The following is a 13552-nucleotide window of genomic DNA, read 5'->3' on the forward strand; positions in this document are numbered from 1 at the left end:
CAATAAACAAGCGTTTATTTACAAAACACAGTACGGGTTGCCCCGGTGAAAATATACGTAAACAATAAATGATTTAAGCTGATGTTGAACAAACAGGTAAACAAGATATTGGAACTGGCGTGCCATGTTTTTGTTTGTATATTTTTGGAGGCTTGTTAATAAAATGTCTATCTTAAGACGAATCCTAAGTGACCATCTTGGGGAAGATGAGTCCTAAGAAGCCATGTAACTCTGTGGAGTTGGAGTGAGAAGCAATAAACAGACTGGAAGAATGTGTGAAGCCTTAAACAGATTCTTCCACGTTTTAAGACTCAACATTACCACATCGGCTGGGCGAGTTCACGATTCCACTTCCCGCAGGTGTTTCCACGGCCATAAATGAAGCCAGAAAGGCCGCACGCGTCTTTTGAGGGAAATACATTAGGGAATCCACCTCCTCAATGGACTCATAAAATGCACGTTCCTCTGCCAGTGACGTCACTCGCAGACTCTGTTGGTACTCCTCAATGCAGCTATGGTAACGACTCTCCGTTTCAAGGTCAGACGGCTAGTCACCGCCGCTTCAACGCTATTGGTCGACAGCTTCCAGACACGTGCACGTCGGGCACGCCAGTGATCATCGCTTCGCTGTTTAGCAGACGACTGTGGAGTTGTATTGCCGTCCGTGCGTTCTTCGTTTTCTCTCTCTCTGCGTTTCTCCGTGCCGCCGAAAACATGACGATTATGGACCCAGCTTACGAAGGCGTCGGTCAAGAACCCGGCCTGATGATCTGGAGGATCGAGGTGAGTGTCGGTTGTCATGGAAACGGATGCGATAAAATAACCGGGGTTGTTTTGTCATATTGCGACAAAATCAGAAATGTTTGGCCCAAGCGCGTGTTCATGTTGTACTATTTGAATAAATTTAAACCACCCCCGACTGATTTAAACCACCCACACCCCTTCAGATAATTGGCATCCATTTTAAATCGTTTTAAAATTGTCTAGCCCTACATGGGGGGATGCAATTTCCGTTATCCCTCTGGCACGCAGAGACATTCGCATTTAGCGTCCAAAATTGGGGGCCACTGTGGGGTGGTTACATTCCTAAAGGGGGGAGAATGAGGGAGTGTATGAGAGAAGAGAGAGTGCATCCCCATCTAATATGAGAATAATTACAGAAAGTCTATGTATTCTTTTAGAATTTACTCCAATTTAAATTGGGATAGGATTGTGGGAGGGATTAGGTTACTCGTTGTTTTGAGGGAGGGTGAATGGTGGGTGGATAGTAGTGGAAATAACGTGTAATTATAAAAATGGGGTGGTCAGAATATTAGACATTTCTTGCCACGTAAAGACAATATTACATTTTTTTAGTGGTTTCTATGAAACTTCGAAAAGCAAATATTTCTTGAGGACAAATCCAATATTCATGTTTTTGGGGAGGAGGGAGATAACAAGTAAGATCCATTATTGGAGGGGGGCTAATTGCATATGAACGTTCTTGGATAATAATATGCAGGTTTTCTTCTGCGAATAATTGAGGTTGAGATTAATTGCTCAAATTAACTCCCGTTAATTTTTCAAAAGGAAAATTCTTTGTTGTTTGCAATTCCACTGGTTAAGTTATTACCAGGATTCTTAAATAATTAAGGCTACTGTCATTCAATTGACTATCGAATTCGACTCCACGGGACAGTGCGCAATTTCTTAAGAGTTTAATTTCTTCAGAAATCGTTTCCATGACTACGAATGCGTAATTTTCTTAGAGAAATTCTGGTGACAAATATTGTCATGGACCAAAATAGCGATACTAAATGCGCAAGGAAATATGGTGCAAGCGGATTGTTGCGCCCTCTGAAACATTCCGGGCTAGTTACACCACCTCCACACTGCAGATGGAGTGAGGTCATGCTACGAAAGATGTCAACAATGCACAAGCTGAGGCCAGTACACGATACGAACAGAACTAAGACCACCCTAATCGCTACAAACCTCTACTGGTGACGTCACTTCCGCTTAAACGATATGCACGTGCGTATCTGACACTCCCACCTCTTTTGTGATTGTACGAGTAGGTGACATTAGCAAGCCCGGAGGAAATGATTCGTTCCGAATTCGAGCAGCGTTTGTCATTTCTTTTTTCTTATCGTACTTACTCAGCGAACAAACACCCCACACCTTTCAACACCTGCATCGTTTAATTTGCTTCAACAGGTTTTGCAACTCGCATATGGTCCATGTAGCCATTTGGATCAGAGTTTCCCCACCAAGAAGAAAGTATTGCACAAAAATTGGGTATCTCACAGGGTACATGTCCGGGGGGTGGGTTCAAAACAGATCCACCAGCTCGGCAGCAGAAATCACTTCATCATTAGCAGCAAAGTCTTTTCCAAGAAGAAAGGACTTCAGGGTAGGAAAGAGGAAAAAATCCGAGGATGCAAGGGGTCGGTGAAATAAGCGGGATGAGGCAGTATTTCAACCCCCCCCCCCATTCGTGGGCACAATGCATGCCAAGAATGCGTGGGGACATTATCCTGAAGCAGGCGTACAGCTTTTGAATCAGTGATGGATCCAACCTTCATCCATAGCGATTATCAGTGAAAAAAACTCCTCTTGCTTTTCCTGGCACACCGATATTTCATGTGCACATTTTGCCTTTTCCTTCTTCTGGTAAGGGATCAGAAGAAGGCTGGGAACCCATTTAGCAGACACTTTACTTATATGCAACTACTGATGGATGGACTAAAAAAATAACAGAATGGTACCCAAGAGGAGCTAGAAGAAATCCTGGAAGACAAAGGCGGAGATGGATAGATGAAATTCATGAGTTTGTGGGTAGTAAATGGATGGCCAGCTCAAAACAGAAGGAACTGTTTGCTGGAGAGGCTTTCATCCTGCATGGATTGAAAATGGCTGATGATGATGACTGATGGATGATGTTCTCCAGACTTTATATGAAATTGGAGCTCTGTTATACGGCGATCTCCTAAGAGTAGCACTTCTGTGACAACAGTTGGCTGGACGTCCTCGCATTTTTTCATCGTGCACTGTGATTCTTCCTCCACATTTGAATTGTTTATAGCAACGTGCAACAACACTTGGTTGCCTTTTTGGGTGGGATGATTCTTCATGTTTCCATTGTTTCGATATTTGTTTAGTTTTCGGGTCATAGTGATGGATCCAAGTGTCAGTGCCACGATCTAAGATCGGTGCAATCCAGACTAACGCGTCCCCATCGGTAGTGCCGAACTTACAGAGGTGCAATGGAGCAGTTGCCCAGGACCCGGAAGTCTCATAAACCCCCAAAAATGCAGTTACTATTCTCCCAGAGGGACTTCCATAATCCTTCGTGGGTAGCACAATTGGTAGTATCGCTCTCCTCCCCACACACCGGTGGAAAAGATTCGAGTTCAACTACCATCGATGACGGTAGGAATTTTTATAGTCCTTTTTCACAAAGTGGCTGAGTTAGTCGGTCTCGGGCGAGGGTAGCAAGGTTTTCCCTCCCGGAAACTTGGGTTTTTCGTCCAGCAAAGAAAATCGACCATAGAATACACCCAATTTACAGGCGGTATACACGGAGCAACATGGCCTTAGTGCTGTTACTCCTAAAACCCAACAACAACTTCCATGACCTCACGTTTAGGGCGTTTAAAAAAAAAAAAACAGAGTCAGAAACTACTTAAATCCGGCATTTCCATTTATAGTTCAACTGTACACTGTTCTATGCAGGGTGGCACAGTGGCCAAACTGGTGGAGTGACGTCAATATGAAACAGACGTCATTGCACTTAGTGTCTGGATACTTTTTTTGAGGACAGTGTATTTTTTTATTGATTTTTCCTATTATACAATTGTTTGTATGTGTATTGCTTAACTTTTAGATGCCAGCGTTGTTAACCAATTTATAATCCATGAGATGATGAAATTTAACAAGAAATCCGCCTTTGTTGCTAAATCCACGATTCCATGAGTCACATCCGCTCTTTGTAATTCAGGTTACTGAACTACACATAAAATTAAACTGAAAATCGAAAGGCATTTAAGGCCAATTGAGAACTACACCTTCAGTGATATGAAACCTAACTTATTTCGTTTAGTGTCTTTCTTCTTAAAGATTCAATGAAATGGTAGCAGATATCACTTTTTGCACTTCCGTTTCCGCTTCCCGAAAATAAACCTCGCGAAACAGTTTTTAGAGGTGACATTACATCATTAGAAGGTTAATCTGCTATTTATCCATTGCCTCAACTTTTAAGTAAATGACAGACTTTTTGGGATGTCATTTGTTGTTTGAAATTAAAGCAATATCAAAACAACTTGTTCTTTTATGAAAACACTTCTTTTGACTTTGTATACACATTCATTTCCGGCCTTTAAAATATCTTGCCCTACTGCTAAACTTATACTCTTTGTTCATTATTCTAATTCCATAAACTTTATTTGACCTTTGAATTTATTCAAACTGTCGGGATCAACTATCTGCGAAGGCAACCAACGTATTCCAGCAATCAACGATTCGCTGGCTAAAAGAACACTTCCTACAATCTAGTATAAACCTCTTCCCCTGTAATTTGAATTTATGCCCCTAGCTCTGGAATTCTTTATAACAGTGAAAATTCTGCCTTCACTCATTTCACTAACCCCTCTCAGAGCCTTATAAACCTCAATCAGGTCACCTCTGAGGTGCCTGGTTTCCAATCTCTGGAGCCCACATAATCAGAATCTTTCTTCGTATGGTCGTCTCCTTTTGCCGATCTCACCGTGCGAGATTCCCCGTCTTTGGACTCTTTGAAGAAGTTCAATGTCTTTTTTTCAGATGAGGTCTTCATGTGGCCTTGCCATTGCCTTATACACTGGGAGTATGACATCCATATCTGTATAATGTTCGATAAATCATCAGTAAGACATTATGAACTTTTCTGGCTGCCTGTTTATACTGTTCAAAAAACTTCACATCTGCCCTTATTGTAACTCCCTGACCCCTTTCCTCATCCACTGTTTTTAATTCAACCCCACCAAGTGTATAATTTATTTGCGTTGCTGTTACCTTGCATTTAGCAGCATTAAAATATAGCTTCCATCTTTGAAGTCTGTTCAAGTCATCCTGAAGGAGCGCTGCTGGGCATTTATCATTAACGACCCTGCCAATCTTTAAGTTATCTGCAAATTTTGACATCACGCCTTCTATCCCTTTGTCGATGTCATATATGAAAATGAGAAACAATTGTGGTCCAAGAACCAATCCTTGAGGAACACCACTCCTGTCGTTACCAACCTGAGGAATATCCATTAATCACTATCCTGTAGCCACCCAGCAATATATCTTAGAATCTTACCAGTAATCTCAACCTGTTCAAGCTTATACAGTAACCTCTCATGAGGGACCAAGTCAAATGCTTTACTAAAATCCAAATAAACTATATCGAAGTCATTCCCTCAATCCATCTCATAAGTAACTGCCAAAGTAGCCTACTAAGTTATTAAGCATGATTTTATAAATGTTTTTGGCTTGGTCCCCTCATGTGTGTAGTCCTAGCAAGTGGAAGAATACCATTAACATTCAGCTTACTAAATCCAGTCAAAACACCTCAATGAGATCTCCCCCGCAGGTACCTAGTCTCGAGACGCTGCAATATGCAGAACTAAAACCTAAAAACTTTGTTCCTTCGCCAATCTGGTTGCCCTTCTCCAGTTCCAGCAGATCTACATCTTTCCTAATGTGATGCCTTCATATCTTATACAGTACTCAAGATGCTGCCTAACCATGGCCTTATACAAAAGGATAATCACCTCCTTATCCCTGCTAGCATTCTGTATATCATTGACAAAACCCCATGAGCTATCCTGGCAGCATGTCTGCACTGCTCAGAGAATTTCATGTCTGACTGCCCAATTATGCCCAGATCTCTCTTTCATTCTCCATAGGCGCCTCCGTAGCCAGGTGGGAAGGAGCAGCAGTGCATAGCACACGCTTCTTGATTAGACCGGGGTTCGAGCCCGTCGCCACCAAATATGAAGGATGCGGAAAGGTCAGGGAATGACCACCACATATCCCGGAGCAATATGGCCTTAGTTGCTAATGCTCCTAAAAACCAAAACAACAACAATCATTCTCCATTACCCTGAGTGTAGTACCCCACAGTTGATAAGTTCTTCTGGGTTTCTGCTACCCAAAAAGTTGATTGAATTCATCAATTTCATCGAACCACTGACAAACAAATCTAGCCCTATTGAGATTCGTATTATGGTCTTGAAAGTTGCATCTCATGGTTAAAAATTACGTGTTTGCAGATGTTGCATCATATATACACGTATATATATAATTTTTTTGTTAATGTGTTGTCATTCTGTTGTCATTTCAAATATAGCAGTGGACTCAATCCGTGTCATGAGAACATTTCCCTCACAATTTTCCATCTCACTCAGTTTGTACAGTAGAAATGACTTGTTATGAAAGAATGTAAATTGAGATTTGTCAGACCAGGCTACCTGTTTCCAAATCCTCAGTCCAATTACGTCACCGCAAACAAATCCACTCCTGCTGTCCAATTTACGTTCAGTTCGGTTTGATTCCCTGCTTTGAATATTTCTCTTTTTCACCACATCAGTGCAAATAGGATAATATATTACGCAATATGTCTTCCAAGAAGCATCATCTAACCCCTGTTGAGGATCGTGCTCAGAAAATTAATCTAGTTAATTTATTATCAGACTTCGTTCATACAACTTGAGCAACAAACTTGTTTTAAAAACATTGCAAGATGTTATTCAGCCCTTTGCATAGCCAGCTGGAGTGATCAATGTTTATTAATTCGGATCCTTTAAATGGCTTGAGGAATTTTGATGGTCTTTGTCACAACGTGGCTGAGTTAGTCTGTCTCAGTTGCATTGTTTTTCCTACCGGAAGCTTTGATTTTTCTTCCAGAAAATGGGCAAATCGACCACAACTAATGCAACTAAGGCTACAAATATATTGTCGCCTTATAGTCTTAATTGCATTGGCGCTTAACACACATCCTGGACTAGTTGTTGCGATAATTTTGAATACTTTTAATAATGTTATTAACAAAGCCTAGTAATGTGCATTGAATAATGGTTATAAGCAATCAGTATGAAATGATTTCAATCAGATTGTTATATGTACTGGGTCTAGCAGCCTAAATGAAGTCTGACGGTCTCCAAAGTGTGTGTACCGAGACGCTCTGGGAGTGGCACATAATGGCCCTTAGCTGCCGTTGCACTGTAAAACCTCCAATAACAACAACAACAACAACCTTCTGTGCTCAAATTCCAATCTGCAGTACACCTCCGAAATGGACTGGAGCTTATGTTCTTAATATGAAGCCTTGTTTCCTTCTAAGTTATGTCCAATAGATTTTATTTTATTATTTAGATATTTCATGATGGTGATTCAGTTGTGCCATATTTACAAATTTACTTTTTATCTGCAATTTAAAATGTTATACCAAAGGACCTTCTAAGAAAACTCATAAGGATTCGCGAGCCACATTAAAAATTTGTTTGTTATAAGTGAGAACTCTTTTGGTTTTCTCTCCATTCAAGAAAATTCTAATTTTCAGTTGTTGCTTGCAATTCAGTGAGAAACTTTCGCACTAACCCCTTCCGGAAACTATTTTTGTGTTACCTAGGAAGAAAACTAAAACTTTATGCAAGACTCAACGTCACACTCTTGGCAGCTAGACCAGAACTTAGTGTTTTGACAAATTATACTCTCTTACAACCTATTTTGGGTATTTGAGCTAATGAAATAACAATCAGCCATTGGTGTTTTACAATCTACATGACATAAGAGTGGACTTATCTTCTGACCAACTTTACCGTTCGACTATTTGGAAACATGCAATTTAGGGACTTTGTCTCCATATACTTTTATGGCTGAGTTACCTTGGCTTCTTATATCGAATGTCCTGTTTCCGGTCCTCATAAACACCACTACTACACGAAATCCGATTTAAAATTACCGTCTGCAGCTAACTTTATCTGCCATAAAAAGGTCATCCGAGTGGATATTACTTGCTCTGAATATAGATTGTGCAAGAAACAAAAGCGTCAACTCTACAAGAAAGTCGTCTTTCAACTTTGCATAGGGTTGCCACTGGAAAGAATTGTTATCAGGAGTCCACTAGAACTATAACTAACTCTTGACCTGTGAGAACTCGCTTCGGGTGAGGCATATTATTCAACTTCCTATTTGCATTAGAGATTACCAGATGGCTAATTAGCAACAGCACTAACAGGCTACTAGTCAAATGGCTTTTATTATTTGTTCGCCAAGGTTCAAACTAGTGGACAGTTGCAGGAATGTTTTCACTTTATTTATAGGTTACACTGGAAGCATTTTAATTCTCTGCTCACGTGGAAATGTTGTCGTAACTTAGTAGTCATCTGAGCTTTTAGGCACAGATCCTGCTAATTTGTGACCTAGTTTCTGTAAATAAAAACAACCTGTCTTGCACAAAGAGTTCGTTTACGTGATCATGGTATTAACGAACAAGATGCCCTTCGTACCTGCCGTGACTCACTCTAATGAACACCAAGAGGAACTAATAAGAAATGTATTTTCTTCATGATTTCAGCAACGTGAGTCAAAATACTCCAGTAGCCTTCAGTTGCTTATCTACTGCTGTTGTCACTTTTTATGACTGTCTTCACTGGAAACCTTGAAAATCTGTAAGCGGCACCCATGACGTTTCTGCGTATGTCAACACATGTTCGCCTGCGCCTTAACACTGACTGTTTGGGCTATACCCACGCAAGAGGAAATAAACACCAGAGGGGTGACACGCGGAAGATACGTCATAAAATTTCTTTGAGTTGAGCTATCTGACAATTTCTAATTTTGTTGGAGTGTGTGTTAGAAGTTTGCTACTCCACGACTTGTTGATAATGGGAATTTTGGGTAGTCAAAACGTTCTGAGAGAGGAGTATAAAATTCTCTTTTTATTTCATTTTAGTTTTCAGTGTATTCACCCAGAAGTTCAATACATTTTCTGTGTTTAATTCTGCAGAATTTAATCCTTCAGAAAAAATCTTCAGGTTGAGCACCAACAGCTGTTTTTAGTCCCAACACATTGATTTGACACATTTTTATTTGATGATTGGGTTCTAAACTTTTTCAGGGTTGGGGAACTCTTGTGCTTCTACTGCATGCTTTCTAATTTCGATTCATGATCATTGCATAGCAAGTTTCATCGCCAGTCAGCAAGTGGGATAAAAATATATAAATAAATGTTTATTTATTTTCTGGCAGGATCCGCCACGATCACTAAGTCACAGGAGTTTACAAAAAATCATGAATTTAATCGTTAAAAGTATTCTGTCTGGAATAGCAAAATTTTTAAAATCTCTTGTTTGAATGGAAACCATTGCACAAACACCAAATGCTCATATATTGTTAAAATGCATCCATAGAAATTTTAAGTGCTTTTTCATGTTCAGTCACTTTAATTCTTTTGTTTTCTAGATTTTTTTTTTTTCTTCAGCCATGCCAATTGTTTAGGAATTGATTGCTTCACATGGCCGACCGGACCTTTGATCATCAACTGACTCCGTCCTATTTTGAACTCTGCTGACCATCTTGCAACAGTAGCATAACTGGATAATAGTAATAGTAATGGAGGAATGTGATGCAAGAAAGCAAGCGTATGGACTTATGTAGCATCATTTCTATTGGAATGAGCCGCAGCCTGGAAAATAAGATGCAGGATATTTCAGAGACTGCTGGGAATCATTGGGGTACAAGTAAACACATGGGTTGTGTTAGGGTAGCTAAGAAAAAGAACAGGTGCATGTATACTTGTGTGTACACCAATGCTAGGAGTTTAGTAAATAAATTTGATGAATTTGAGGTATTGCTCAAAACATCAAAGGCAGATATTGTGGGGATTTCAGAGACGTGGTGTCACACAGATATAAGAAATGCAGAACTGGAATTTGGGGAGTACAATGTCTACAGAAAGGATAGACAGGATAGGAAGGGAGGAGGGGTTATGCTATTAGTTAAAAAACACATAAAATCCAAGGAAGTGAAGCCAGTCGACATCGCTGGACAGTGCAGTGTCGAGTCAGTTTGGTGTGACATAAGCATTGGGAGATCAAAATTGAGAGTAGGAGTGTGCTATAGGCCTAATGACTCTGATGAGTATAATAAGAAACTGTTCGGAGAAATAGAGTGGGCCAGTAAATCAGAGTGTCTTATAATGGGGGATTTTAATTTCCCAGATATTGACTGGAATTTGGGGGCTGGTCACTCACACAGTAGCAAGGCTTTTGTGGATTTATTGGATGATTGTTTTCTACATCAGCATGTTCGGGAGGCAACTAGAGGGAGTAATACTCTTGATTTGATTATCAGTAGTGATTCTTCATGCATTAAGAATCTGCACATAAATGAACCACTTGGTGGCAGTGATCACAGTGTGCTGAAGTGGGAGTTACTCAAAGAGGTAACTACCATTAGGGGTAAAGGGAAGGGGTATTGCTTTCGTAAAGGCGACTACAATGGACTGAGACAGTATTTAAATTCTATACAGTGGGATCAACTGATGATATTGCCAACAGCAAATTCAAAATGGGAAGCATTCAAAGAACTTATCGTGGAGGCTACTAGGCTTTACATACCAACTAAGAAATATTGTTCAAGGTTTAGGCCTAAATGGTTGTCAGATGAACTAATGAGGCATATGGCAGAGAAGAAAAATGCATGGGATACATACAAATTAACACGTGACACGGACGCCTATGATAGATACAAGTTGATCTGTAACCAAGTTACAAAGGAGGTTAGGCAGGCGAAGGCAGATTACGAGAGATCCTTGGCAAGGGATGCGAAGAAAAACAGCAAAGAGTTCTTTACTTATGTAAACTCTAGAAGGAAGGGGATGAATCAGATTGGTCCACTTGAGATCGATGGGTCAACTGTTGATGACCCTGCTCGGGTAGCTAACAAACTAAACGAATATTTTGCATTGACATTCACACATGAGGAGTTATTCAGCGAGGGGAATGCCAGAGGTGTATTCAACTCTAGCAGTAAGCTAGAGAATCTTGTAATAACTGAGAGCAAAGTGGAGGAGAAATTGTTGAAGATAAACACAAGAAAGGCACCTGGGGTGGATGGGATCTATCCAGTTATATTAAAGGAGCCAGCAAAGGAGGTAAGCAAACCCTTAGCCATAATTATGAGAGCTTCCTTGGACTCAGGGGAGGTACCCATTGACTGGAGATGTGCAAATGTGACCCCAATTCACAAAGGGGGATCAAAGGTTGACACAAGTAATTATAGACCTGTGAGTTTAACTTCTGTTCCCGGAAAATTAATGGAGGCACTGGTGAAAGAAGCACTGCAGGATCATCTAGACAAGACTTCAGTTATAGCTAGGACACAGCATGGTTTTGTTAAGGGGAAGTCTTGCCTGACCAATTTGATTGGATACTATGATGCAGTCACAAAAGAACTGGATGCAGGGAATAACTTTGATATTATATACTTGGATCTTAGAAAGGCTTTTGATACTGTTGCACATGGAAGACTGCTGCACAAATTGGAGCAGTGTGGCATTGGAGGCAAGTTGCTGCTATGGATAAAGGGGTGGTTGAGGGGGAGAAGACAGAGAGTGGTAATCAATGGACACTGCTCATCGTGGACTAATGTTATTAGTGGAGTCCCTCAGGGTTCAGTATTGGGGCCTTTATTGTTTTCTGTATTTATAAATGATATTGATGATGGTATATCAGGCTTAATGTCCAAGTTTGCAGACGATACGAAGGTTGGCAGGGTTGTCAAGGACACTACTGACACTATGCTGCTGCAACAGGATTTGGAAAGGTTGAGCAGATGGGCTTCGAGGTGGCAAATGAAGTTTAACATTGACAAATGTAAAGTACTACATATGGGAAACAGCAACCCCAGTGCAACGTATCAACTCTGTGGTACTACACTGACAGTGGTAGAGAATGAAAGGGACCTGGGGGTGGTGGTGGTGCAGGCAGATATGAAGTTCTCTGAGCAGTGCAGACGAGCTGCAAGAGTAGCTCATGGTGTATTGTCAATGATATATAGGAATTTTTCTAGCAGGGATAAGGAGGTGATTATTCCCTTGTATAAGGCAATGGTCAGGCCACACCTAGAGTACTGTATACAGGCCTGGAGGCCTCATTTCAGGAAGGATGTAGAGCTGCTGGAACGAGTACAGAGAAGGGCAACTAGATTGGTGAATGGGACAAAGGGGTTCTCTTACGAAGAAAGGCTTAAGTTTTGCAAATTACAGTGTCTGGAAACTAGGCACCAGCGGGGTGATCTGATAGAGGTGTACAAAGCCTTGAATGGTTTGAGCATGCTCAATGCTGATGGGATTCTTCCTCTAGCTCAGAAAAATCACCTGAGAGGGCATAAATTCAAATTGAGGAAAGACAGATGTAGGATAGATGTGCGGAAATTTGCCTTTAGCCAGCGGGTGGTTGGTGGATGGAACAGACTTCCATCCCTTGTCGTGGAAGTTGATAGCCTAAATAAGTTTAAGGCTCAGCTGGACAGGTATTTCGAACGAACAGAGGGGTGAAGTGGAAGTGGTTATTTTTATTTATTTATGTTACTTTTTTTTTGGCTGATGCTGCATAAGCTTGCTTTCTTGCATCAAATGCCTCTACTAATGCTAATGCTAATGCTAATGCTAATCAGCCAAAAAAAAAAAACAATTTCACACATCCATTCCCTCTAAAAGTTTGTTTAGTTCCTCCTTGAATTTTTTTTAAGCTATAAACTTCCACGACGACAGATGGAAGTTGGTTTCAGCAATTAAAAACCCGCTGGTCAAAAGAAAATTTCTGCACAGCTATTCTACAACTGTCTTTCCTCAATTTGAATGTATGCCCTCTCAGGTTCGTAATTTGAGAAAGCGGAAGAATCCCAGAATCCCATCAGAATTCAGCGTACTCAACCCATTCAAGGTCTTATACACCTTAATCAGATTACCTCGCAAGTGCCTAGTCTCCAGCCCCTGCAATTTTCAGAACTTAAGCCTTTCTTGGTAAGAGTACCCCTTCATACCCCTCACCAATCTTGCCCTTCTCTGTACACGCTCAAGCAACTCTACACCCTTCCTAAAATGAGGCCTCCAGATCTGTAGGCAGTACTCATGGCGTGGCCTGACCATTGCCTTATACAAAGGGACAATCAGCTCCTTTTCCCTACTAGTAAAATTCCTGTATATCCTTGACAATACACCATGACCTGCTCTGGCAGTCTGTCTTGATTGCTCAGAAAACTTCATATCTGACTTCACAATTACTTACTAGACAGTTGGTACGTTTCTCTGGGGTTACTTCTACCCATATGCAGTACTTTGCATTTGTCAATGCATTTGTCAACTTCAGTTGCCACTTCTCAGCCCATCTGCCTAAATTTTCTAGATCCTGTTGCAGTAGCACACTGACATTACTATCATGAACAATCCTGCCAACCTTTGTACCATATGCGTCCCCAAACACTCTAGTAATTCCTTCATGGATGTCTTTAGCATTTCTACCATCTTTGGCTAAAAATCTGA

At 40.8% G+C, this 13552-nt stretch overlaps 1 protein-coding gene across 2 annotated transcripts in view; it reads left to right on the forward strand.

The window, feature by feature from the left end:
- The first annotated feature begins 642 nt into the window (after positions 1–642).
- The window catches only part of Gel (Gelsolin), a 90680-nt gene continuing 77770 nt past the window's right edge, over positions 643–13552 (forward strand). For both annotated transcript variants that reach the window (XM_090377685.1, XM_090377676.1), the window contains exon 1: positions 643–783. In XM_090377685.1, the coding sequence (XP_090233811.1) occupies positions 715–783 (69 nt within the window). In that variant the 5' untranslated portion in view covers positions 643–714. The remainder of the gene's footprint in view (positions 784–13552) is intronic.

The sequence above is a fragment of the Mastigoproctus giganteus genome, chromosome 1, assembly GCF_048544385.1.
Source record: "Mastigoproctus giganteus isolate SK-2022 chromosome 1, ASM4854438v1, whole genome shotgun sequence".
Lineage (NCBI taxonomy): Eukaryota > Metazoa > Arthropoda > Arachnida > Uropygi > Thelyphonidae > Mastigoproctus > Mastigoproctus giganteus.